Raw genomic sequence first — 27,881 nt, 5'->3', positions numbered from 1 at the left:
TAATGCAACATTGCCATCTAGTGGTCATTTCTTTGTAATTGTTTTAATCTGACAAAATTTATTTAGGCTACGTCATGTATTGTTGCATAGTTCAATTCTTTGGTGAGCTCACATTTGCATCGAAGTTACATTATGAGATCACATAGCATCGTGAAGTTAAGTTCTCTGTCTTGTGATAACATTTCTAGAATGGCTGGTTACAGTTACATTCAAAGGCCGATTATATAGATGTGTAGATCCGGTTTCCTGTTCCTCTCTTTCCTCTGAGTATCTTCGGAGAATTTAGGAAAAGAGAATGTCGGGCCAATCAAAATGCACCACCATCTATATGTCTCGGGAGTTGAGACAGGCCAGCGACAAGGCTCTATCGACAGGTGCTCAAGAGATACGCTTTCCAGACCATAAATCACCACCATCTCTTCGGTAAGAATGTGTATTTTATAGCCAGATCCAATAATATTCGGATAATCTGTGATTTCCATCAAGTGCATACCTTGGCATCCAGGCCTGCTACTTGTAGTTTATTGATAGGAAGATGACTGATAGCAAAACCGAGATGCATTTTTTAAAATGATTCCTTGAATGTGAAAATGTTTCAATCCCTCTCCCTCTCTCTGTGCTGTCTGTTGTGTGTGTAAATCAGAATTGGTCAAATTCAGTCACACCATTTGAGTTTAGGAATCCGCCGCTCTTTCGCCTCCACGGACCTGCTCACCAATGCGCATCCGCATTCAGCACACAGTGCACTTTCCCTGGACAGCCTGGAGAGGGTGCTATCGCTACACTCAGGTATGGACCAACCACAGCCATTGATTTCTATTCTCTCTCTCTCTCTGTCTCGCTCTCTCTGTATTTGTATTTTTTATTTTATTAGGATGCTACTCGTCCTGGGGTCTCTTTCTCTTCTTTACTTCTTGCTGTGGATGGATGCCCAGTTTCTTACACACACTTCTCCTTTCACCTTAAAACCCCATGTGTAACTTTATGGGACACTCCCTTTCTGTCTTGCATTTATTCCAGAAAAATTCCTCAGTAATTCCTCAGTAATGTCTCTCTCTGTCTCTGTCTCTGTCTCTGTCACTCCCACTTCCCCTCCCCCACCTTCTCTAAACACTTACTAATTTCATGACAAAAGAAAGTGAAAGATACAACACACCCAATTTATACAGGAAATAGGTGAGGAACGGGTTTAAGAATTTCTAAAAGTGCACTCAAGTTCAAAGCCCTTGAGCATTTGTGTGTTTTAAGTTTCATTAGTCATATGTGCGGGATAATGCTTCTCGATGCATCAACAACAAGAAATAATAAAAGATAAGAATAGGAACATAAAGTAAATGGCTCAGTAGAATAGAGTTTATATTTTAGCATAAGTATAATACAGGAAGGCACAATTTATAGTCCAATATTTACTCGTGTTTTGGGGGAGGGGGGATTGGGGGGCAATTGTTTAAATTGTGCAGTGTTTATCAATCTTAATAAGAGTCTGGAGATTTTTTAACAAGTTGGTGCTGCTGAGTATGGTGGGATTTTAGCCTTTTTTAACAGCTGTAACTGCCATTACCTGCAATCTATAGCAAAAACTTGCCTTATATCAGTGCTATTCAAACTTTTTCAGAGGGGACCCCATTTTTTCTGCCAGAATTTCTTGGGAACCCAATTGTTTTGCAATCACTATATCGTGACCGCACCACGCCCCAAATATAATGACACTATGACACAACCTTGCTGTGACAGCAAGCACTGCTAATGTGCTGCACGCCAAACGGCAGTGCATTGGCACACACAGTAGTGGTTCTAGCTTGTATGGCTCCCTGGGCGAACCCTCCCACCCCACTCCGACAAGGTTAATTGACCCACAGTCCCACACGGTCACATGATATCGTTGACGTGACGTGTAAATGAGAGATAGCAAACCGATCGCGCAAATGTCACCATTCCCAAAAATGCTGGTGCGGGCGCCTCGTGCCGCCCCTGGCATGTTGCCTCCCTGGGTGTCTGCCCAAGTCGCCTATACCTATATCTGCCACTGGGAACACACACACACACCAGCCAGGCAGTGCACTGTATTATATCATCACTAATGGCACTGACCAAATCTTCTACCAGACTGAACGTTTTAAAAGTGTTGTAGGCTAAATGTCAATGCCAAGTTTCGGGTCCAACGGGTCATTGCTGTAGCCTACAAAAAATGTAATCTCGGTTATAAATTGCTAGAACAATAGGACACACAAGCGAGTATAAATGAGTCAACTGCTATGTCATCTACTTTATGAAATTACAGCCTGAGGCGCTTGTATCGGTGAATTCAACTTCAATCGCGCTACTTTCCTGTGTCCCGTAATGTGCAGCGGAGGGAAAGTGTAAGGACACATGCCACATTACTAGCTAGGCTACTAAAATAGCAGTCTACCTTTGGTTTCTAAAGCTTGACAATGAATAACCCAAAAACAAAACCTGCAATAACAACAAAAACAAAAAGCAAAAGGAAAATGTGTAGGCCTATACCAACATTTGAGCAGTGGCCTAGGCTGGCTACTCAACTAGGCCTACAAGACATTTTGAGTGCACCATACAGCAATGCTGCATTGAACCACACTGGTGATCCATGAAATGCAAAAAAAAAATAATGTTTTATGTTTAAATGTTACAACAACCTAACTACGTTTTTGTTATTTTGATTATGGTCTCAGGATATTATGCACATCTGCTAACAGCAAAGGCTGAACACATTTTATTTATCTCTTGTTTTGATATGTTAAAATGCTATATACAGCATCTTATGTACATAAGTGGACATTATAAAGGGTCATGTTTTTTCTAATAAAACAATGGCCAGTTTGGTTCGCAGTTATGTGCAGGCTTCAGTGGAGGCTCCTCAGAGGAGGATGAGGAGGAACATCCTCCTCTGTGAATTTAATAAAAATAAAGATTGTAAAACATTTAAAAGTTATCCTTTTTAGATAAAACTAAACTAAATATATTCACGTCAACAAATAATTTATTAAAACACACTGTTTTGCAATGAAGGTCTACAGTAGCCTCAACAGCACTCTGTAGGGTAGCAGCACCATAAGCTACAGCTAGCTTGCACTGCAGTGCATAAAATGTGGTGAGTAGTTGACTTAAAGAGAAAAACAATAGTTGAACAGTTTTTAACAAATTAATTTCTTGAAAAATGAAGGAGAAGCAAGAGAGATAGAAATTTCATCCTTTTTTTCACTTTCAGTTACACTTAGCTAGCAAATGCAGCTAGCTAGTTTAGCCTACTCAAACACTCTGCTCAAATAGAGGGATGCTATGTTAGCTAGCTAGCTATGACTATCCAACACAACACTGGAACTCTTTCAAGTCAAGGTAAGCATTTGGTTTTACTAATTTATTGCCACCAGGGCCCGTTTAACTGTTAAACTGCTAACTGACTATACACTGTAAAGTTACTGCATGATTGTAGCGGGTTTACTAACAAATTAATTCTATTAGCTATGTCAACTATGACGTTACTTTAGCTAATATGGTGACAACAATGTAGGCTGTCTGTAGCAGTTATGATATGGTTAGGGTTGGAAAGTATTTTTTTCACCTGATCATATACAGCTGATGTATTGTGCATTTAAGTCCACAAACAAAGGGAAAAGGTGTGAGGAGGAGAGTGCATAGATGCGAGAAGAAATACAACATGGCTGCTATGAATGTGAACTGTGCTTACGCGTGACCAGGGGGTGTATACATTCCGCCGATTCTGTTGAAAATGTGTTTCTTAAAAGGAACAAAACAGGAATAAACATACCGGAATTTGTCAAATAGAAACTCTTGTTTTCAACTGTTGGACTAATGATTACACCCTACATCAGCTAGATGTAGGCAAGAGTGTGCAAGGTGGTATTGAATGTGTCGCTGTCTGTCCATGTGTCACTGTCTGTAACCAACATTTTCTCTCGACCTGTGTGTACTTACATTGTAATTTTTTATTCATATGCTAGGTTGTAGCAACCTCATGATGGGTATAGAGAAAATGTGAGTATCATTTAGTAGCCTAAATCTATTGATATTACATTGAAGTGGGTGAATGGAATATGAATCGTAGTCATCCAATATTCCGTAATAGGCCAAGCTCATGAAGGAAAAAAAATCATCCTCCCTCATCTTGAAAGGCATTGACCGCCACTGGCAGGCTTGTTATGTAAAAACACGAATTTGTTGTGTTTTTCAATTTTGCCCACTCTCTCTCTCTCTCTCTCTCTCTCTCTCTCTCTCTCTCTCTCTCCCTTCCCCTCCCTGTCTCTCAATCAATCACTCCCTTCTTGTAACGAGTGCGCTGAGAGTCGGGAAAAATAACTTGTGTCATGCACAAAGTAGATGTCCTAACCGACTTGTCAAAACTATAGTTTGTTAACAAGAAATTTGTGGAGTGGTTGAAAAACGAGTTTTAATGACTCCAACCTAAGTGTATGTAAACTTCTGACTACAAATGTAGGGAAGATAATCAAGGAGATGATGGAGTCCAGGTGAGGGTCATGAGGCCGGGGGGAGGGGGGGGGGGGTGAGACGATGGTGACAGTTGTGCGTGATAATCAGCAGCCTGATGACCTAGAGGCAGGAGAGGGAGTTTTCGTGACACTTCTATCTCCCTCCCCCGCTTTCCCGCTCTCTCAATCACTCCCTTCTCTCTCCCTCTCTCTGTCTCACCCTCTCCCTCAAATTGACTAATTTCATGAGAAAGGAAAGTGGAAGACACAACACACCCATTTTACACAACCTGTGTAAAGGCGTGGAAAGGGTGCACCCAAGTTCAAAGCTCTTGAGCATCTATGTGTTTCAGGTTTCAATAGTCATATGTACGGAATAGGCTTCCAACAAAATGCTTACTTGCAGGTTCCTTCTCGACAATGCAACAACAATAACAAATAATAAAAGATAAGAATACAAACACAAAGTAAATGGCTCAGTAGTATAGAGTTTATATTTTAGCATAAGTATAATAGAGGAAGGCACAATTTATAGTCAAATGTTTGGGGGAGGGAGGATTGGGGTGCAAGTGTTTACATTGTTCAATATTTAGCTATCATAATAGGAGTCTGATAGCATCAGTTGTGATCTGTGTGCAGCATGAATGTGTGTGTGTGCAAAAAATAAAATACATGTTTTAAGTTTAAATGTTACAACAACCTAACTACGTTTTTATCATATGGAGTTATTAAAAACTTTTTGATTATGGTCACAGGATATTATGCACATCTGCTAGCAGCAAAGGCTGGACAAATAGGATTTATCTCTTGTTTTAATATGTTAAAATGCTATATACAGCATCCTATGTACATACAGTCCCTTCTGAAAGTATTCAGACCCCTCGACTTTTCCCACATTTTGTTAGGTTACAGCCTTATTCTAAAATTGATGAAATCATTTCCCCCTCATTAATCTACACACAATACCCCATAATGACAAAGCAAAAACCGTTTTTTAGATTTTTTTGCTAATTTCTGTATAAAAAATTTAATAACAGAAATATCACATTTACATAAGTATTCAGACCCTTTACTCAATAGTTTGTTGAAACACCTTTGGCAGCGACTACAGCCTCAAGTCTTTCTGGGTATGATGCTACAAGCTTGGCACACCTGTATTTGGGGAGTTTCTCCCATTCAGGTTGGATGGGGAGCGTAGCTGCACAGCTATTTTCAGGTCTCTCCAGAGATGTTCGATCAGGTTCAAGTCCGGGCTCTGGCTGGGTCACTCAAGCACATTCAGAGACTTGTCCCGAAGACACTCCTGCGTTGTCTTGGCTGTGTGCTTAAGGTCGTTGTCCTGTTGGCCACTGTGTACTCTCTGTTTAGGGCCAAATAGCATTCTAGTTTGCTCAATTCTTTTGTTAATTCTTTCCAATGTGTCATGTAAAAACATCCCCACAGCGTGATGCTGCCACCACCATGCTTCAATGTAGGGATGTTGCCAGGTTTCCTCCAGATGTGACGCTTGGTATTCAGGCCAAAGAGTTCAATCTTGGTTTCATCAGACCAGAGAATCTTTTTTCTCATGGTCTAAGAGTCTTTAGGTGCCTTTTGGCAAACTCCAAGAGGGCTGTCATGTGCCTTTTACTGAGAAGTGGCTTCCGTCTGGCCACTCTACCATAAAGGCCTAATTGGTGGAGTGCTGCAGAGATGGTTGTCCTTCTGGAAGGTTCTCCCATCTCCACAGAGGAACTCTAGAGCCCTGTCAGAGTGACCATCGGGTTCTTGGTCACCGCCCTGACCGAGGCCCTTCTCCCCCGATTGCTCAGTTTTGCCGGGCTGCTAGCTCTAGGAAGAGTCTTGGTGGTTCCAAACTTCTTCTATTTAAGAATGATGGAGGCCACTGTGTTCTTAGGGACCTTCAATGTTGCAGAAATGTATTGGTACCCATTCCCAGATCTGTGCTTTGACACAATCCTGTCTCGGAGCTCTACGGACAATTCCTTCAACCTCATGGCTTGGTTTTTGCTCTGACATGCACAGTCAACTATGGGACCTTATATAGACAGGTGTGTGCCTTTCCAAATCATGTCCAATCAATTGAATTTACCACAAGTGGACTCCAATGAAGTTGTAGAAACATCTCAAGGATGATCAATGGAAACAGGATGCACCTGAGCTCAATTTCGAGTCGCATAGCAAAGGGTCTGAATTCTTATGTAAATAAGGCATTTCTGTTTTTTTTTTTTTCAATTTAAAGTTTTATTAAGTTTTCAAACAACCAACCAAACACATTCCACATTCACAGATGTGACAGACTTAAAAAAATTAAATAATAATAATAATAATAATAAAAGATAATAAAAAATGTTATATATATATACATATATACATACCTACATATACATACATACACACATACACACAAATAATAATTATAACAAAATTTAAAATGTAGAACTTGCAGCAGCACTATCAAGGTTCTTATTTGCTATTTCCAGCCTTAGCTGAGATGACGAGCCAATGATTAGTTTTTAGATTTTACAGCACCTTACACAACACGCATCCGCTCACCTCCCCGATCCCCCCATTCACTCTGTCCAATTTGAGATATAGTGGAGTAGTGGAGACCAGAGTCTATCAAACTTGGGCTGTCTCTTGTGGAGGTCATAAGTGAGCTTTTCAAGAGGGAGAAAGTCAACAATCTGGTCAATCCACATTTTAAATGTAGGAGAGGTACTAGAGGCCCACAATAGAAGGATACATTTCTTAGCAAAGTATGTAATGGTCATGAGCAAATTTTCTCTGTCAGGATCAAGAACAAAGTCCTGCTGGGCATTAAGAAGATAGAGACACGGGGTCATATCAAACTGTACATCTAGTATTTTCTGTGCAGCAGTATGTATAGATTGCCAAAATCTGGCAATCTCTCTACAGCTCCAAAATACATGCATATAGGTTCCACTTTCAGAGGTACATCTTTTACAGTTAGGAGAAATGTCTGTTTTCATTTTATGGAGTCTCAAGGGAGTGTAATAAAATTTGTACAAAAATTTGTAATTCGATTCTTTCATTTTTACATTAGTAGAGGAGCAGTATCGCAAACCTCCGCCCATAACTCATCACTGATAGTCAGACCAAGGTCCTTTTCCCAGATTATTTTCAAAGGAGTAAAGGAGGAGCCTCCTTTCTCAGAAAGGAGTCTATAGATATAGGATATTTTGCCTTTAATGGATTGTGCTGTGACAAGAAGGGTTTCAACTTCGTTCAACTGAGTTCTAAACCTCCTCTTGGAAGTAAATGAGGAGATGACATGTCTAATTTGAAGATATTTTAAAAAATGGGATCTTGGCACATTGAATTCACTGCAGAGCTCTTGAAAGGATTTCAGTGTAGTGGTCTTCTGATGAAATAGGTCTGAGAAGGTCCTGATTCCTAGAGTATGCCAAAGATTAAAGTTGGCATCCCTCAGGGCTTTTGGCAAGTCTGGGTTGCCTACTATAGGCGAGTGAGAGCATATTTGGGAGGAGATGCCCAGGTATTTCTTACAGTCCCTCCACGCTAGTAGGGTGCTGTAAATCACAAATGTTTTGGCTATGTTGCCCACTTCACTAAAGTTATTAATGAATATAGTTGAGCTTAGTGGCAATGAACCACAGGATTGGGCTTCTATCTGGATCCACGTTGACTCTTGTCTGTTTGTGATCCATGTTAGCATGTTGCGGATTTGGGCAGACCAGTAGTACAATTGAAGGGAGGGAAGGGCAAGACCGCCCTTAGATTCAGGTTTCGATAGAGTGGAGAGCTTGATCCTAGGTTTTTTATTGCCCCATATAAATTTGGTGATGCTTTGGTTAATTGTTTTGAAAAAGGAAGCTGGGAGATAGCATGGGAGCATCTGAAATAAATAGTTCAGTCTAGGGAGGATGTTCATACGGATTACATTAATTCTTCCTACTAAGCTAATTGGGAGGGAGATCCAGGTTTGGAGGTTGTTTTTGATTCGATCCAGGAGTGGAAGATAATTCTCCTTGAAAAGCCTATTCAGATCTGGTGTTATGAATATCCCAAGGTATTGAAACCCCTGTGTCTTCCATTGGAATGGGCATAGTGTCTTCATAGAACTGGTGAGTGTAATATTGAGAGGGCAGACAGTGGATTTGTTAAAATTTATCTTATAACCTGAAAACGTGCCATACTGAGCAATTGTGTCTAAAATGGGAGGAAGGGATTTCTCAGGGTTGGATATGTAGAGCAAGACATCATCCGCGTAAAGCGAAATCTTGTGCTGCAGGCCGCCTGCAGGAACACCTGTAATACTTGAATTGCTCCTTATCAACTCTGCCAGAGGCTCCGCCCCCAACAAGTAGAGCAGGGGGGACAGCGAGCACCCTTGTCTTGTGCCCCGTCCCAAAGGGAATCTGTCAGAGTTCAGTCCGTTAGTAGTCACCATGGCATTTGGATGAGAGTATAGTGATTTGATCCATTTAATAAAGTTTGGGCCCATATTGAACTTTTCTAAGACTGAGAACAAAAAGCTCCACTCCATCCTGTCGAACGCCTTCTCAGCATCCAGATACTCTTGATACTCGTGAAGCCAGCAGGACAGGGGTCTTCTGTGCGTTTACTTGATCAATAATATCAAAAAGACGGCGAATGTTATCAGAAGAGTATCTGTCTCTAATAAATCCAGTTTGGTCCGCTTTTATTATTTTGGGAAGAAGAGTGTTTAGTCTTTTGGCCAGCAATTTGGTAATTATTTTGTAGTCGAAATCCAACAAGCTTATGGGCCGGAAGGAGGAGCAGGATAGGGGGTCCTTGTCTTTTTTGAGCAACACTGTAATGCGAGCTGTGCGCATTGAGTCTGGGAGAACTCCGTTTTTGCAAAAATCCTCCAGCATTGGCATGAAAATAGGGCTAAGCTGGGGCCAAAAAGCTTTGTAGAACTCTCTGGGGAATCCATCTGGGCCTGGGGACTTGTTAGGTGGCATGGAGGTAATTGCCTCCAGGATCTCCTCAGGAGTGAAGGGGGAGTTGAGATCTTCTTGGTCAGTCTCTGATAGTTTAGGTAGCGAGATTCCCTCTAGGAAGGAGTGGAGTTCTGCTTCCGTGTGTTTTCTCTCAGAGGTATATAGTTTGCAGTAAAAATCATGAAAAGTTAAATTGATCTTTTTTTGGGTCATATGTGACCTCGTCCTCTGCTGTTCGGATAGCCATAATTGTACGCTCTGACTGCTCTTTTTTTAATTGATAAGCAAGCAATCTACTAGGCCTATTGCTATACTCATGGTATTTCTGTTTAGTAAAGAACTTTTTTTTTAATCTCCCGAGTATAGTCCAAATTCAGTTTGGCTTTGGCTGCTTTAAGTTGACTCCAGGAGGTGCTGTCTGTGGATTGTTTATGTACTTTTTCACAGCGTTCCAGCTCCCTCTCCAGATCTAGCCTGTGTGCTTCCATTGCTTTTTTCTTAGAGGAAGCATATGCAATTAGATGACCTCTTAGTGTGGCTTTAGCAGCGTCCCACATTGTGGCCGGAGAAACAGGAGAATCTTTGTTGTCTTGTGTGTAGTTGTCTATCCATGTAGTTACCAATGTATGGAATGCTTCGTTTGATAGCATGGAGGTGTTGAATTTCCAGCTCTTTGACCTCGGGATGTTTTTGCAGAGGTCAAAGCGGAGGTGGACAAAGGCGTGATCCGAAAGCGCTATGGGTCCGATTCTACCCGTGGCTGAATTTATGAAACTCTTTGGGATAAAAATGTAATCTATACGGGAGTAGGTGTTATGGACATTAGAGTAGTATGTATAGTCCATAGATGAGCTATTAGTCTCTCTCCAGATATCTATCAGTCCCATCTCTTTAGTAAGAGAGTTCAACATCTTTGCAGATCTAGGATTTGTGGTGGGGACTTGAGATGATTTGTCTAGGGTTGGGTTCAGGGTACAATTAAAATCTCCGGCCAACACTCCAAAGGAAACACAATGCTCATTGAACAGGGTTATCATTTTCGACATAAAAGCAGGAGTATCTGTGTTAGGGGCGTATATGTTTAAGAGAGTAATTGGTTGCCCATACAGTGACCCAGTTATCAAAATAAATCTCCCCTCCGGATCAGATATGTTTTTGTCAATTATGAATGGAACATTCTTATGGATAAGTATGGCTGTGCCTCTACTGTTGGATTTGAAAGATGAGAAATACACCTGTCCCACCCAAGCTCTGCGGAGTTTGGCATGTTCAGCATCACAGAGGTGTGTCTCTTGCAATAGCGCGATGTCTGCTTTTTCCTTTTTTAGAGCACATAGTATCTTTTTCCGTTTTATTGCATGACCTAGACCATGGCAGTTCCATGTCAATAGATTTAAGGTACTAGTCATCGTCATCGAACAGTAATCGAACTTTAGTGCAAGTCATCTCTGGGTAAAGGTGGATAGTAGTTACAGCTGCGTTCACATAAAAGGAAAATAAATGGTTTACATAAAATAACAGTCTCTGAACACCCCAGCCGAGTTCCCAAACAACTCGACATATCCCGTTGGATCTATTACCTCCCCGCTCAGTCACAATTCTGTGTTCCCACAACAACAACAAAAAAAACGGGAACAGTTAGCAACGCACAACGTCTCCCCCTCCCCACCAAAGAAATGCCTCATCCTCTCCGCCCCGCATTGGGTAAATGACAACGTAGCCCCCGTCCAGACCACATTAAAAATGGGAGAAAATAAAATCAATAGCCCAGCCTACATATAGTAGGCCTAGGTTATAATATGGAGCCTATCCCTCTCAGCTAAAGGAACATAAATATAGATTAGACGGCTATAATGACATTTAGCAGGGCGGGTGGGTCTTTGGATATCGGCTATATGTTGTCTTACCTCCTTTAGTAATAATAGTAATCGCATTTAGTCATTGGTCCATTTCTCATTGACCGGGGTTGTCTTTCAAAAAACGTTTTGCCTCTTCGGGAGTTTTGAAGTGTCGCAGGGCTCCTTGGTAAAGAATCCTGAGCTCGTTTGGGTATTTGAATCCCCTAAAGATGCCTCGGTCAATGGAGCATTTCTTCACCTCGTCAAACTCTCGGCGCTTTCGGCGTATTCCAGCTGACAGGTCCTGGAGCAAGATGAGTTTGGCGTTTCCCACTGTAATGGTGTTGGTTTTCGCCGCCTGTAGGACTCGTTCCTTGTCGGTGAATCTCAAGAAACGTATGGTGATTGGGCGCGGTGGTTGTCTGGCTGCTGGTGGGGGCCTCAGTGCTCGGTGAGCTCTCTCGAGTTCTATGGGTCTGTCGGTGGACAGGTGGAGCCACTCGGGAAGTTTGTCTTGCAGGTAGCGGATCAGTGGCATGTTTCCCTCTTCTTTTTCGCCCAGATTTAATAGAACACAATTATTCCTTCGCCCCCTGTTTTCCAGGTCCTCTGTTTTCTCTTCCAGCTGCTCTATTTTTTTTTTAGCATATGCTATTGTTTCCATGGCGTCTGTCAATAAGTTTTCCGTGGATAGGATTCGCCTCTCTGCCTCGTCCAGGCGCCCCGCGTTTATGGTTATCTTGTTGTTTATGTCAGGCAAAGCATTTTCCAGGATTGTCACCTTGCCCCCTATCGCACTGAGCTGAGCGTTAATGGCATCTAGTTTAGTGTTGAGTTCTGTACGTTGGGATCTCAGCTCAGAAAAGATGTCTTCGACAGAGTGCGAGGTTGGCCTTCGTTGGGCCTCGGGGGGGAACGGGTCCTCTTGCTCCTGGCTAATGGCGCTAGCTTTTTCTGAAGCTAGCTGCTTCTTGGAGGCTTTTTCCGTCGCTAGTGCTCGAGTCCGGGTAAAAATGTCACCTGTAGTGTCGCCTTTTGTAGCCGCCATGACTTTTTGACTAAAGCTAAATGAGTTTAAACTTGAAGTGGAGGTAAGATTAGGAATTGGAAACTACTTGTGCGGAGCTCCTAGTTCATGCGGCCATCTCGTTCAGGGGTCACGTGATCCCTCGGCATTTCTGTTTTTAATACATTAACAAAAATGTCTAAACTGTTTTCACTTTATCGTTATGGGTTATTGTGTGTAGATTGCTGAGGAAATTGTTTTATTTAATCCATTTTAGAATAAGGCTGTAATGTCACAAAATGTGGAAAAAGTCAAGGGGTCTGAAATCTTTCCAAATGCACTGTAAGTGGACATTATAAAGGGCTATATTTTAGGCCAGTTTGGGTGGCAGTTTTAAAAACACTTAAAAATATATATATATAGGCTACGTAATAGGCTATTTGTGTTAGCCTACATGCCAATCGCGAAAATGCTTTTGGGAACATCCAGAAAAAGTTAACGTAGATCCACAGAGGAAAAAAGGCCAATGTCGGAGTTTAATACAATAAGAGAAAAGCTGTGTAATGAAGAGTTGAAAATAAAGAGAAGAGAGGGCCAGAAAAGTCATGTTTGGGAAAGATTTGGTGAAGTGGTTAAAGGGGATGATAGCAGTGCGATGTTGTGTGTGATGATTGTGAGGCACTATACACATTTGACAGTCACAAGATTAGGACTTCAAATAGGCCTATGTCAAGGGAACTGTAGCCTACTGTTCAGATTGGTTAACTGGAAACTGAAATCTGGACACTGACTGTAGGTCTATAACCTCTCACATAGTCTTAATATTAACTCCTGCAGAATTTCTTGCAGTAAAATTATACACCAAATGTACATTATTTCTTTCATTCAGCATCTTGAAAGAATGTGAATGGCAGTTAGGGACCATCTGTAGAGGTGATATCTTTATCAGCATTATACAATCTGATAGTAGACCTATATCAACCACATAAAATATGAATCCAAGCTGAAATCTTATCACAAACATGTTGGGCTGTTTTCACAGCTTTCTATTTCCTTACAACCAGTCTCACTGATTTCATTTGGACATTTTGCACAGAAAATCTTTCTTATTTCTTTGTTTTTCTGTTATTGCATTTTCTTCCTGGTCCCTAAATGTATTTGCTTCACACAAAAAAGCAGAGATGATAGAGAACTTTACTGATGTCAACTAGATTGAAGCATTCGTTTGACCATTTATGACATTCTTCTGGTGAGCAATGGTTTATTTAGTCTTCTAGTGCAACATACTGTATAATGACAGAGGAGAAGCTGCATGTATCTAATTACAGACAACTTGACTAACAAGTTGCTGGCCAAAATATTGGAAATTATAAGCAGAAACATATCTAAATTAGGCAACAACAAAATAATCCTGCAACCCCGGTCAAAAAATCATCTCTGGCTGTAGCCTACAGCTCATTTTCTATATTTTGTGGGTTAGAGTCGGGTGCGGGCTTCAGATTTTCACTTTATCACATATAGTCAGGCGGTTGAAGATGGGTTATTAGCAATTGTGTGTGCGGGAGCGGGTGAACAAACCGTTGACCCGCTCACCACTATCTCTTATATTCTTTGGGGAGAACCCTGATGTCTGTGTGGGAGTGTGTGTGAGCGAATGCATCTGCGCTAAGGTGTAGAGAATCAGAGCAGGTGGTCAGTCCAGTTCAAGTGTTCAGCAGATGGCTTGAAGCAGAGACGAGCCTGTTGGTATCAGACCTTATTAGGGGTGTGCCGAGTAGTCGGACAAAACGAGTATCATAACGGATATGTGCAATTTTCTGGATACGTTTATGATCAGAGTATTTTTTTGTAATTATCCGTGATAAAAAAATCTAATTAAAAATGAGGTGCCAGCAAACATCTTTTCATGTCAGTCAGTCATGTGCAAGGTTCCATGTGGTTTAAATCATGGTACCGGGCCGTAATGCAACCAGTCAGGATGCTCTCGATGGTGAAGTGGTAGTATTTGGAGAGGACCCAGGGTGGCATGTCTATTTGTGTGTGTGTGTGCAGGCCTAAGTGCGTGTGTGCATGCATGCAATTGCCTATAGCCTTGTCATGTTTCTGCTAGTATTTTCCAGTTCCCCACATGCTGTGTACCACAACTCATCAGGATCAAAGTTGTCCACCCTGGTTTACACTTTAACCCATGTCATCTAAAACCATGACATCCTTTTCCCTATATAGTGCACTACTGACCAGAGCCTCTTGTCTTCAAAGTAGTGCACTACTAAAGTAATAGGGTGTCATTTGAGATTTGGACATTATTGAAAGTTTAAATCAAGGTGGACAACTCCAGTCCTGAAGAGCCGCAGTGTGGAGGCTTTTGTTCAAAACCAGATTTGGCCCATGAAACATAATAGACTACCTTTCCCCTTCTCTATCAGACTCTAGAGTGGAGCTCCAGCCTACCAGTGACACCACCCTGAACCCCAGGAGCTCCCACAGCAGCCGGCTCTCCCTGGAGGACATAGCGCTGCCTGCAGGTGGGGAGGGGAAGTGCAGTGACGGAAAAAAGAGTTTGGGCACGGAGCACGAGGAGAACTGGCAGGACGCCAGGGACAGCACCAACGAGTTGCACCCTGAGGATGATGAGGATTCGGGGTCCCTTGAGTCCATCGATGAGGAAGAGGAGGAGGAAGGGTTAATGGTGGTAAACCTCAAAGCAAGTCAAGAGAAAAGGAAAAAGAGACATGATGTGGAGGGGACTTCAACTGAGAGCCCATCAAAGTACCTACAGGTCAGGCAATGTAGAACTGATGTTTGGGGTTGTTTGCTTTAACATATTGGGAGACATGTGGATGGTACATATTGATGGAGGATGGGGTGAGAGTTACACAAGTTATTCCCATTCAATGTTATTCAATGAGGCCCTTGTAAAAGTACTAAAAAACTTAAAAGAAAATCCACTGTTATCATTAAGGTTGTTTGAATGCGCAATTTCGATGCTGAAGCTATTGTGTTTTTACATTTGCAATGGTTACATCCACCACCCAGGAAGTGAAAAATATGTGGCAAGGCTTTGAATACTATTGTGGTTCCCCTGGCTTTAGATTCTGCAGCATTATAAGAAACCTTTGTCTTGTTTGTTTCTGTATTTTCTATGGCTTTTGTCCCTGCAGGAATTCCATAGTTTACCCAAGAGGCTAGTGCCCTCTGAGATCACCCACTGTCTGTATGAACTAGAGGTGAGTAACAGACAGAAAGCAACTAAAACTGTGGGCTGGGTTCAAGTAGTATTGGGTTTTCTTTAAAATACTTTGAGCATCTGATAGAGCCTGTCCGGAGTGTCAGATGGGCGGGTTCTGCACATTTTGGACTATTCCGTTGGTTCTATTGTGCCGGGCAAGCTCAATCAATTGCAGTTAACGTTTCTTTACGATAGCAGATACTATTTGAACTCAGGTCTGGTGTGAACAATAAAATCTGTCAAGTTCCTTCTCAGAAAATGTTCAGATTTTTTAAGGGTCATTGCAGTCAAAAATATGTTTTTCCTGTGTTTTATATACTGTACACTGAGTGTACAAAACATTAAGAACACTTGCTCTTTCCATGACATATACTGACCAGGTGAATCCAGGTGAAAGCTATGATCCCTTATCCACTTCAATCAGTGTCAATGAAGGGAAGGAGACAGGTTAAAGAAGGATTTTTAAGCCTTGAGACAATTAAGACATGGATTGGGTGTGTGTTTCTGTGCTTTTGAACAGGGTATGGTAGTAGGTGCCAGGCACACCAGTTTAAGTATGTCAAGAACTGCAACTCTGTTTCCCATGTATATCAAGAATGGTCCACCACCCAAAGGACATCCAGCCAACTTGGCACAACTGTGGGAAGCATTGGAGTCAACATGGGCCAGCCTCCCTGTGGAACGCTTTCGACACCTTGTAGAGTCCATGCCCCGAAGAATTGAGGCTGTTCTGAGGGCAAAAGGGGGTGCAACTCAATATTAACAATGTGGTCCTGATGTTTTGTACATTCAGTGTATATTTCCACACTATGAAGTTGGAATAATATTGTAAAATGTGAAAATTATGATAATGTCATTTTGGTCTTAGAGCTGTTTGAAAAGACTGAAATTTCAGCTTGTTTGCACAGGTGGGGTTTTTGGACCGGCTGACGACATCGCCAGACGATATAAGTTAATAGACCAATAAAGAGTTTGCCCTCGTCTCTGACAATAATAGTTCGTTTTCAGGTTACATATCCCACCCATTAGGCTCCTCCAATTAGGTCCCTCACTCAGGCCACTCCCAGACAGTGCTATCTTGAGAGATAGCTTTTTGATAAGAATCTATTTTTGTTTCCTTTTGACCATTTTAATTAAACAATCAAAGTAAGGTACTTAATTCTTACCCAGAAAATCTTTGATATTGACATGAATATGGCTGCAGTGAACCTTTAACCTCAACAGATGTGTGTGGAGATGTGGGTTCGCTACTAACTCCTCTGTCAGCTCGTAGTGCTGGCATCTTGCCAGGTCTTTCCCGGATGCAAATAATAGTTAACATCCTTCCCTCCCTTTCTCATAGGAGGAGTGCAGAGGAGTGGAGAGAGAGAGCGACAGTGTCAAATGGAAGATGGAGCTAATTCATTGCAGTGTGGTCACAGTCCAGGTGAAAGAAGGAGGTGGAAAAAGGGAGGAGTGAAAGAGAGAGAGAGGGAGACCATGGCAAATGTGAAGAGGGATGAAGTGTTTTTAGCGTTGATAGCTTTCTCATGACTGAGGAATAAATATGTTGCTAAATATGCCATGCTGGAGACAAATTCCAAATAGATACAGTATACTGTACATGGAATGCTCCTTTAAAATAAGTTTTTCTGCTGTAGCTAAATGAATTCATTCTATACTAGATTTTCAGGTTTGTACGTTATTTTCAGGAAACACTGCGGACTCTTCTGAAACGCCTGGTGGAGGCTCAGAGCAACGAAGCCCTGGACCCAACCCCAATACCGACCACTCACCACCTCCTCTCCACTACCCACCACCGCCCCTCTCACTCCCTCTTCCACTCCGCCAACCCTCTCCTGCCGGCAGACGCCCCCACCAAGATCCATTCCACCTCCCAGGTGAACCAGGTGCCCTCCAACCTGTCCCAGTGTACACACCACCACTGCCTGGCTCACTGTGCCGTGGCGCGCCGCCCATCCGAGACTTGCCTGACCGAGGCCAACGCCACCCTGACCCAGGGCCACTGCTGCCCCAGGACCACCAGCCCTGGAACCGCCACCCTGACCAGCTGTGCCCAGCGGGGGAAGGAGAGGGCAGCAGCCCTCCATGCCATCACTGACCTGAGGTATTGGCAGTATAGATGCAGGCAGCCAGTCAGAATAATAATAATAATAGATGTATTTTATACAGCGCTTTTCATTACATACAGAATCTCAAAGTCACAAAGACAAACAGACACAGACGCACATTTACATTTCCTTTCACCATATTCAGCAAACCAAAAAAACACCAGTTTCATGAAAAAGATTGATTTACAGTATGTGGCCTTCTCCCCCCTAAACTCTAACCCCCTATAGGATGGACGTCGAGCACCTGCGCGTGGCCTATGAGGAGGGGCGCCAGGAGCACCGGGAGACCCTGGGGTTGCTGAGGGCCTTCCAGAAGGACATGGGTACCCTGGTGTCCCACTGGCGGAGAGACAGACACGACAGACAGAAGCAGAGTGACGTCGGCACACAGCTGGAAGCTATCAGACAGCAATCCAACAATGTCACTGAGATGTGAGTGGGGGGGGGGGGGGGGCAGAGAGAAAGAAAGGGAGGCATACCTTGTGAGAAAAAGAGTGGAGGAGCAAGAGAAGATCTGGACAGTTGGAAATGTGTTAGAGATGGGGATTGAAGGGGGGGGGTGTAAAAAGAGGAGTGAGACAACAAATGAGAGCAAAGGGAAGGAAAGCGAGGGAACGGTATGGTAAAAAGGGGTCACCTGAGGCCTCCAGGGAGAGGCTTCGGAGGAAGAAAGAGAAGTCAGCAGACATTTTGAGACGAGTCTGTTCTTATTTGCCCTTTTCGATTATTATCATCATCTCTGAACCATCGCAGAGGACTGGTAGCTAAAAGAAAACAACCACATTTCCTCAAGTCTTATCACTATTTTATTAGTGTTTCTTTATGCAACCAAATGAAATGGTGGTCGCTGAATATGATGCTGAAAACAAAAGGCTTGTTTGGTGAAACATTTGGCTAAAATCAAATCACATTTATTCGTCACAATCACAGTTTATAGCATGGATAAAAGGTGCAGTGAAATGCTTACGTGTTAGCGCCCTCAACAAAGAAGTACATTAATCAATTATCAATAATAACAATGGAGAGTCAAGTCAACAATAACAAGTAATAGTAGAAGTAATAGCAAGTAGCAGAAGTGGGCTCTGGGGTGAGGTGTGTTAGTAAGAGCACGTGTGTGTGTTTGTATGTCAGGACTCGACAGGCAGTTGCTGTGTTCGGTAAAGTGGGGCTTCAATTGGAGGGGCTGGGAGCAGTAGGAACTCTGGTCCGCTCTGCCTCTACCAAGCTGACACCCAACAGGTAGGTAGGAGTGAGTGTGTCTGTGTGTGTTACCTATTGGTACGACTGTTGCATGCACCATTTTCTGTGATCTGATACTAAATGCTTGTGTGTGTGTGTGTGTGTGTGTGTGTGTAGCTCTCTACTGTGCCAGTGCTGCACTTCCAAGACAATGGATGGAGAGAGCAAAGAAGAATGAGAGCAAACATATAGTATTGTCTTGATTGAAACCGTTGAAATAAAACGTTTATCTGGAAATCTTCTTTTTTTCTTTTTACATTCTCAGAGTTCAACTTAACTGCACATTAACTTATGTTAATCTTTAACTTTTTCAAAAAGGGAAACAGGTAAGTCATTCACTATATGCTGCTTTATGATACAGTACACATAGACCTCTTTGGAGTCCAGTCACAGATAAATGTCATAAATGTACTGAACATCTTGTGGGACACTGTTGACGGTAACACACATGCACACAAAAGGATCACCAATACTAATTTTAACAACTTTGTAAAGGTAAGACGTATAAATGCTTTATTTAAAAACACTTATTGAACAAGCAGGTGAAATCAAAGACAAAGCAACAGAGAAAACAGTGTTCCGCTGTAGCTCATTTGGAAGAGGATGGCGCTACCAGGATAATGGGTTCGATTCCCGGGACCACTGATACGTTATATTTATGCACGCATGTCTGCTAAATGGCATATATTATCATTTATATATAACATTCAATTTGAAATGTTGTTGCCATTTGAATCATGGTTCAAGCATTTTACATTTACAGTACATTTTAGTCACTTAATTAAGTGTAGGGGGCAGTATTTTCGTTTTTGGCTAAAAAACGTACCCATTTGAAACTGCCTATTTCTCAGCCCCCGAAACTAGAATATGCATATAATTGTCAGATTAGGATAGAAAACACTAAAGTTTCCAAAACTGTCAAAATTTTGTCTGTGAGTTTAACAGAACTGATATTGCAGGCTAAAACCTGAGGAAAATCCAATCAGGAAGTGCCTCTGTTTTTGAAACCTCTCTGTTCTTATGCATCCCTATTACCCATTTAAAGGGATATCAACCAGATTCCTTTTTCTATGGCTTCCCTAAGGTGTCAACAGCCTTTAGACATAGTTTCAGGCTTTTATTTTGAAAAATGAGCGAGAACGATCACATTGCGTAAGTGGATAGGTGGGGGCTCTCAGAGTGAGTTGTGCGCAACAGAGAAAGGCGGCCATTGTTACTCCCGGTCCTAGTGAAAAACCAACACTCCCGGTTGATATATTATCGAATAGATATTTGAAAAACAACCTGAGGATTGATTATAAAAAACGTTTGACATGTTTCTGTGGACATTATGGACATTATCTGGAATTTTTGTCTGCGTTGTCGTGAACGCTTTTTCCTGTAGATTTCTCAGCATAACGCGCGAAACGAATGGAGGTATTTGGATATAAAAATATCTTTATGGAACTAAAGGAACATTTGTTGTCTAACTGGGAGTCTCGTGAGTGAAAACATCCGAAGATCATCAAAGGTAAACTATTAATTTGATTGCTTTTCTGATTTTCGTGACCAAGTTACCTGATGCTAAGTGTACTTAATGTTTTGTCGAGCGATCGATAAACTTACACAAGCGCTTGTATTGCTTTCGCTGTAAAGCATAATTTCAAAATCTGAGACGACAGGTGGATTAACAAAAGGCTAAGCTGTGTTTTGCAAGATTGCACTTGTGATTTCATGAATATGAATATTTTCTAGTAATATTATTTGACTGTGGCGCTATGCTATTCAGCGTTGCTGATGACAATTATCCCGGATCCGGAATGGGTGGTTCAGAAAGGTTAACACTTATCTAGAGTACTCATCTTTAGGTAGCTAGGTAAGACAACCAAATAGTCATAATAGACCAAACTTTTTCTCAGTAGAGCAACTATCAGCAAAGTCAGGGCTAGTCATAAAAGACAAGTGAAAGTATGCAAGAAAGACAAGTAGTCTACATGTTAAACTGTAAAACAAATGTTTAAAGCCTGAGATTAACATTCAATGGTTACTATGAGATGAGTAAATTATATAAAATGTCTCTCCTACAGACACATCTGAAGTATGCAGTACATTCAACATATGTTTGCTATAGACTGGAATGGTATTCTATCCCGATATGGCCCTCTTTCTTGGCCATCACTATTTGGCAATGCTAGAAATTATGAAATTGTGTAATTTTTTACCACAAACCCAAACTGTAAGCCCTATCCTTAACCTTTAAACATTATAAGGAACAAAAAGTTAGTAAAGCACTTGCTCAGTAGTTCTTGCTCAGCAGTTAAGACCCTTCTAGACTGGCCATCTAGTCCCTACCCTCATTTTGGGGTCCTAAGCCATGCGAACTTGTTGGGTGACCACGTGAACCTGTTGGGGGCCTGATGTGGTCTGCGTCTTAACCTCACGGGCCATCTGGCACCAGGTACAGACGTAGCAGCAACACACCAATGCGACATCTCCACACGTCGAACCCTGAGAGGGGGAAGAAGGAAGGAGAGATGGATAGAAAATGAAAGCAGAGGACAAGAACATGTCAACAGGACAGAGTTAAAAGGGGATGAGGACAGAGGTGGAGAGAAGAATAGGGGGTGTAGCACAAGTTCAGGGAAGGAGAGAGAAAAGGTTGAGTTTAATTCCATATTCAGTGTTATTTTTAAAGGGTAATCAAGGCAATAACAACACTAAGAACAACAGCATTGGGGTGGGTTTAAAAGCCCATGATCTATAACAGACTGAAAACACTATACTGTATAATGTATACCGGATGTGTTTTAAGTGCTATCTATCCAGATGTCATGTACATCAAATAACTGTATTTCGCTATGTAAGTGTGTAAAAAAATAAGGCCATGTATGTTAAATAGGTGTAGAATGTAAATGCAACAAAAAAGAAAAAGCTGTAAAAAAAAAAAAGTGCACCAATAATATTTATTCACACCTCAAACATCTGGTAGTTTCCAAAAACATTTCCCCTCAGAAAGGAAAGTAAGAGACGTTGTGGATAGCAACGGATGTGGGTGCTGTGGATACCACCACCCACCTATCCCCTCCCTGTCTCCACTCTCACCTCCCCCTCCCTGCTCTCCCCGATCGGCACCCCCACCCTCTCGCAGGGCTCCTACCTGGATGCCGTAGCGTTCTCTCATGGAGGAGCGCATGCAGCAGGAGACAGCCATAAAGGCACATGGGTCCAGGAGGGGCATGCAGAGACACCAGCCGAAGTGGGAGGCGGTCTGACACTGAAGACAGGGGAAGCACCACAAGGCACAGCAACCTGGGAGACACATACACACACACAATTGAAGGTCAACGTAGTCGTGGCCAAACGTTTTGAGAATGACACAAATATTAATTTCCAAAAAGTTTGCTGATTCAGTGTCTTTAGATATTTTTGTCAGATGTTACTATGGAATACTGAAGTATAATTACAAGCATTTTACAAGTGTAAAAGGCTTTTATTGACAATTACATGAAAGAGTCAATATTTGCAGTGTTGACTCTTCTTTTAAGACCTCTGCAATCCGCCTTGGCATGCTGTCAATTAACTTCTGGGCCACATCCTGACTGATGGTAGCCCATTCTTGCATAATCAATGCTTGGAGTTTGTCAGAATTTGTGGGTTTTTGTTTGTCCACCCAATTTGAGGATTGACAACAAATTCTCAATGGGATTAAGGTCTGGGGAGTTTCCTGGCCATGGACCCAAAATATCGATGTTTTGTTCCCCGAGCCACTTAGTTATCACTTTTGCCTTATGGCAAGGTGCTCCATCATGCTGGAAAATGCATTGTTCGTCACCAAACTGTTCCTGGATGGTTGGGAGAAGTTGCTCTCGGAGGATGTGTTGGTACCATTCTTTATTCATGGCTGTGTTCTTAGGCAAAATTGTGAGTGAGCCCACTCCCTTGGCTGAGAAGCAACCCCATACATGAATGGTCTCAGGATGCTTTACTGTTGGCATGACACAGGACTGATGGTAGCGCTCACCTTGTCTTCTCCGGACAAGCTTTTTTCCGGAGGCCCCCAAAAATCTGAAAGGGGATTCATCAGAGAAAATGACTTTACCCCAGTCCTCAGCAGTCCAATCCCTGTACCTTTTGCAGAATATCAGTCTGTCCCTGATGTTTTTCCTGGAAAGAAGTGGCTTCTTTGCTGCCCTTCTTGACACCAGGCCATCCTCCAAAAGTCTTCGCCTCACTGTGCGTGCAGATGCACTCACACCTGCCTGCTGCTATTCCTGAGCAAGCTCTGTACTGGTGGTGCCCCGATCCCGCAGCTGAATCAACCTTAGGAGACGGTCCTGACGCTTGCTGGACTTTCTTGGGTGCCCTGAAGCCTTCTTCACAACAATTAAACCGCTCTCCTTGAAGTTCTTGATGATCCGATAAATGGTTGATTTAGGTGCAATCTTACTGGCAACAATATCCTTGCCTGTAAAGCCCTTTTTGTGCAAAGCAATGATGACGGCACGTGTTTCCTTGCAGGTAACCATGGTTGACAGAGGAAGAACAATGATTCCAAGCACCACCCTCCTTTTGAAGCTTCCAGTCTGTTATTCGAACTCAATCAATATGAAAGAGTGAGGTCTCCAGCCTTGTCCTCCTCAACACTCACACCTGTGTTAATGAGAGAATCACTGACATGATGTCAGCTGGTCCTTTTGTGGCAGGGCTAAAATGCAGTGGAAACGTTTTTTGCAATTGCAATTCATCTGATCACTCTCCATAACATTCTGGAGTATATGCAAAATGCCATCATACAAACTGAGGCAGCAGACTTTGTGAAAAATAATATTTGTGTAATTCTCAAAACTTTTGGCCACGACTGTAGTATGTAACACTTGATAGTTCATATACAACAGATTAGAATGTCATGAAACAATGTTTGATCATAGAGTGAAAGTAGGGGTAAAACTATAAACAAATGTATGTAAATTAACTCATTTTCAACACATATTTCTCCTCTCCCGATCTTTCTTCCTTCTCTCCGTCGAGAATTTCTCCTAACTTCCTCCCTCTGCCCCTCTCCTTCTGTCTCTAGAGAGCTCTCAACAACCAAAGATGAACTCTTTATTTTTAAGGTAACCGACTAATAAGTATACGATAATGGATGGGCAGGGATGGCCTCAAAATAATTCAGCTTTCTCTCCTGTTCACTGTGGATGTTAGCAGAAAATGTACTGATAAAACCAACTCTATCCCTCCCTGTAACGTTTAAGGATCTGATTTCACCAGTTTATTGACATTCCAGTAACAGCCCCCACTGTGTTACTGGAATGTGACGTCACACATTTGGTTCCAGCTTTCTGTTTTTCATTATCCAGTGAGATTGTTTCTCATAGACCCTCCCATCCCCTAAAATTCAGTGTGACATATTTCCGGTAAATGTAAGATTTGCAAAGTATGAGATGAGCTATAAAACTGCCCCCCCCCCCTCACACATGGCAACAAGTATAGATTTGCAGGAAATGTAGCTTTAAAACTGCAACATTTTCTCTTAGCCTTATAGCATTATAAAACTACACATGTTTCTCTTTGCACCATGGCTAAATGTGTTTCAAATGCAGGAAGTTAGCTGATTTCCCTGGGGAGGTCGGTTCCCTGGGTCCGGGGGGTATCAGGTAAATGTCTGGTTCTTGGTACAGTATTCTCTCAGTAAATCAGAGATTTTAAGTTCAAGTATATGAAGTGCAAGATGCTTCGAACTAGTCTCTAGTCACAACAGACTGATTTTAATTTAAATATATAACGAATATATACTCGGAAAGAAGAGCCCGAGGAAAAAAATTACTAAAAAAAATATATACATTACAAAATAAAAACATAAATCTAGATTTGGTTCTGGGTTTTGAGATGAGCATATTAGGTAAGTGACTCTATGATGACTTACAGGTGCCCATGTCAGAGCAGCAGTCACACAGTCCTGTGCTCCATTCCCCCGACCTCTGGGTGGTTGTTACAGTGGTGATCTGCTGCTGGTGGACAGCCATGGCTACACCACACCCAAGGAGAAAGAAGAAGGAGGGAGGGAAGGAAGAAAGGGGGGAGGAAGAGAAGGAATTACCTTTAGTGGGGAGAGAAATACATCGGTCTGATAAGAGGTTTTAAATCCATGAAAGGAAGTAGTTACACGGAACAAAAATATAAACGCAACATGAAACAATTTCTAAGATTTTACTGAGTTACAGTTCAAATAAGGAAATCAGTTTAATTGAAATAAATGAATTAGGCCTTAATCTATGGATTTCACATGACTGTGAATACAGATTTGAAAAAGGTAAGGGCGTGGGGGAAAAAAACAGTCCGTATCTGGTGTGACCACTATTTGCCTCGTGTCACAAGACATATCTCCTTCGCATAGAGTTGATCAGGCTGTTGATTGTGGCCTGTGGAATGTTGCCCCACTCCTCTTCAGAGGCTGTGCGAAGTTACTGGATGTTAGCAGGAACTGGAACACGCTGTCGTACACATCGATACTTGTTTTATGCCTGCCCATACCATAACTCCACCCCCACCCTGGGGTACTCTGTTCACAACGTTGACGTCAGCAAACCGTTCGCCCACATGTCGCCATGCAGGCGGTCTGCCATCTGCCTGATACAGTTGAAACCGACGTTCATCCGTGAAGAGCAGACTTCACCAGCATGGCAGTGAGCATTTACATACTGAAGTTGGTTACGACGCCAAACTGCAGTCAGGTCAAGATCCTGGTCAGGACGAAGAGCATGCAGATGAGCTTCCCTGAGACGTTTGTGCAGAAATTCTTCAGTTGTGCAAACCCACATTTTCATCAGCTGTCTGGGTGGATGGTTTCAGACAATCCCGCAGGTGAAGAAGCCGGATGTGGAGGTCCTAGGCTGCCATGGTTACACGTGGTCTGCGGTTGTGAGGCTTGTTGGACGTACTGCCAAATTCTCTATAATGATGGCATATGTTAGAGAAATGAACATGAAATTATCTGGCAACAGCTCTGGTGGACATTCCTGCAGTCAGCATGCCAATTGTACGCTCCCTCAAAACTTAAGACAACTGTGCCTGTGTGACAAAACTGCACCTTTTTTAGTGGCCTTTAATTGTCCCCAGCACAAGGTGCACCTGTGTAATGATCATGATGTTTAATCAGCTTCTTGATATGCCACACCAGTCAGGTGGATGGATTATCTTGGCAATGGAGAAATACTCACTAACAGGGGTGTAAACAAATTTGTGAACAACATTTTAGAGAAATACGCTTTTTGTACATATGAAACATTTCGGCGATCTTTTATTTCAGTTCATGAAACATGGGACCAACACTTTTTCTATTCAGTATACATGCTGTAACATTTCCAAAAATGTTTTGTTGTTGCTGCAAACATTGACCTGTGCCTGTATCAAATAATGTTGAAGATTAATATTGAATAATATCAAAGATTCACTTTGAAAATCATCATGATTGCTCTACCTGTAGGATGATTTTCTGATGTGACTGCAGTACCAACTTTTCTATGACATAAAATCATACTTCCCTTCCTTATTATACCACATTTTACAGTCAATACCGTTCAGTCACCTTGCTAGACACGATAACTGACCCACCACATGCACATAAAAAATTATACGAAACGATAGGCTATGCAAAATACTCATTGCTTTCTGACAGATATATTAATTGAACCTTACTTTTGATTGATTTAATTATTATAGTTTCTTGAATCTTCAGGATGCCCAGCCCACATCGGGTTACAAGACACTGTATTTGCAATAGCAAAGGGAAATAATTATATTTTGACGTTTACTTATACGGTATACATCAATTTTCACGAAAACGAAAGACTATTGGAAACAAAACAAAACCTGCTATTTCAATTATATCGCGTATCCTGTCGAATCGGCCATGCTTTTGAAATACGATTTGCAACCATGAAGACTTATTTTCTAATTAACCATTCAAGTTTCTCTAATTCAGAGTAGTTCTGGTTTCTTATTAGTGGGGAAAGTATAAACACACCTCATTCGATTAAATCAAATAGCCAAATAAGTCATGTTAGTACTACATACAAGATCCATCATCGTAATGAACGTCTACAATAAAATATTGACTAGACTGAAACCAACCGAAGAGACTGTTTTAACCGCAATGTGCTGTTAGTTGAAGATGGTATATGTTTTTAGCAATTGGCAACTAGCTTTACAGATACATGTAATTTGTAATCTTACCTTTCTATTCGTCTTAACTATAAAGCCTGAGAAGAGAGAAGTTGCAACACAGAGATCAACGGTTGTGCTGTTTTGGTATGTGGCGGCAGGCAGCCTAAAACACCTACAATGGAAGTTGACCTCGGTGGAGTTTCGTTTTACAGAAATAGTAATGTTGGCAATGTAATGCCTGTACGGGGGTCCATCATACTTTAGCGAGAAACATTGTGGACTACAGTTAGTGTGGGTTCAGTGACATTATGATGAATATCAGGATGCTATTTTTCTTTATTACTGTGCTTTCTACAAGTAGGTACACTCTACATTAATAATCTGACATACTCATTACAGAGTATGGGATTGATTGAAGTTCAATTTTAAATTCAAATCTCCCTACCATCATCTCTAAGACAGTATGACAACCGGGGCGTGTATTCATTGATGCCAAGGGTAGCTAGAATCATTTAAATATATATATATATATTTCATTAACCTTTATTTAACCAGGGGAACAAGCTGAGACAGTCTCTTTTACAGTTGTGCCCTGTCATACAACTATAAAAACAACACAGTAATCAATAAGAATTTAAAACCAAACAAAATAATATAAAAAGTACAAGATGGAGATTAAAGCTAATAAAAGAAATAAACTTCTATAAGAAAAACACACATTACAAAAAGCAATCACGGTTTATAATAAAAAGTTCATGTAATGTGCATTTAAACTGTTTTACAGGCACCAAAACATCTAAATGGAGTTCTTTCTGCGATTCATTCCATGACTGGTGGAGCGTGATATTCAAGTACTGTTTTGCCTAACTCAGAGTTAATACGGGGTATCTCTAGCACT

At 41.8% G+C, this 27,881-nt stretch overlaps 2 protein-coding genes across 3 annotated transcripts; one reads left to right on the top strand and one right to left on the bottom strand.

Annotated features, from left to right (window-relative positions):
• The first annotated feature begins 198 nt into the window (after positions 1–198).
• LOC139561027 (uncharacterized) lies at positions 199–18,038 on the top strand. The gene is made up of 7 exons (XM_071377828.1): positions 199–423; positions 644–789; positions 14,689–15,041; positions 15,424–15,489; positions 16,834–16,917; positions 17,183–17,598; positions 17,831–18,038. Exons 1-7 carry the CDS (start codon positions 296–298, stop codon positions 18,036–18,038), a joined length of 1,401 nt encoding a protein of 466 aa, XP_071233929.1. The 5' UTR covers positions 199–295.
• A 357-nt stretch (positions 18,039–18,395) lies between these two features.
• Positions 18,396–27,190, bottom strand: LOC139561284 (placenta-specific gene 8 protein-like). 2 transcript variants are annotated; one of them, XM_071378272.1, is made up of 4 exons: positions 27,053–27,190; positions 24,744–24,845; positions 21,978–22,129; positions 18,396–21,328 (listed from the first exon to the last, which is right to left on the bottom strand). In XM_071378272.1, the coding sequence occupies exons 2-4, from the start codon at positions 24,841–24,843 to the stop codon at positions 21,188–21,190; spliced, it is 393 nt and encodes a 130-aa protein (XP_071234373.1). In that variant the 5' UTR covers positions 24,844–24,845; positions 27,053–27,190; the 3' UTR covers positions 18,396–21,187. The 2 variants fall into 2 exon arrangements, with proteins under 2 accessions (XP_071234373.1, XP_071234374.1); XM_071378273.1 differs by having other exon boundaries at positions 19,172–21,328; positions 24,744–24,917; positions 27,053–27,176.
• Positions 27,191–27,881: the final 691 nt, after the last annotated feature.

This window comes from Salvelinus alpinus, chromosome 31, assembly GCF_045679555.1.
Source record: "Salvelinus alpinus chromosome 31, SLU_Salpinus.1, whole genome shotgun sequence".
Classification (NCBI taxonomy): Eukaryota; Metazoa; Chordata; class Actinopteri; order Salmoniformes; family Salmonidae; genus Salvelinus; species Salvelinus alpinus.
This window is presented reverse-complemented; position numbering and strand designations above follow the sequence as displayed.

What these genes read in the sequence shown, in the direction of transcription:
- LOC139561284 (XM_071378272.1), bottom strand. Translation starts at nt 24,843, where the DNA reads ATGGCTGTCCACCAGCAGCAGATCACCACTGTAACAACCACCCAGAGG. An exon ending in CTGCTCTGACATGGGCACCT is followed by an intron (nt 22,130 to 24,743) that starts GTAAGTCATCAT and finishes TGTGTCTCCCAG; the next exon opens with GTTGCTGTGCCTTGTGGTGC. An exon ending in GAGAACGCTACGGCATCCAG is followed by an intron (nt 21,329 to 21,977) that starts GTAGGAGCCCTG and finishes TCCCCCTCTCAG; the next exon opens with GGTTCGACGTGTGGAGATGT.
- LOC139561027 (XM_071377828.1), top strand. Translation starts at nt 296, where the DNA reads ATGTCGGGCCAATCAAAATGCACCACCATCTATATGTCTCGGGAGTTG. An exon ending in AAATCACCACCATCTCTTCG is followed by an intron (nt 424 to 643) that starts GTAAGAATGTGT and finishes TGTGTAAATCAG; the next exon opens with AATTGGTCAAATTCAGTCAC. An exon ending in ACTGTCTGTATGAACTAGAG is followed by an intron (nt 15,490 to 16,833) that starts GTGAGTAACAGA and finishes CCTTTCTCATAG; the next exon opens with GAGGAGTGCAGAGGAGTGGA.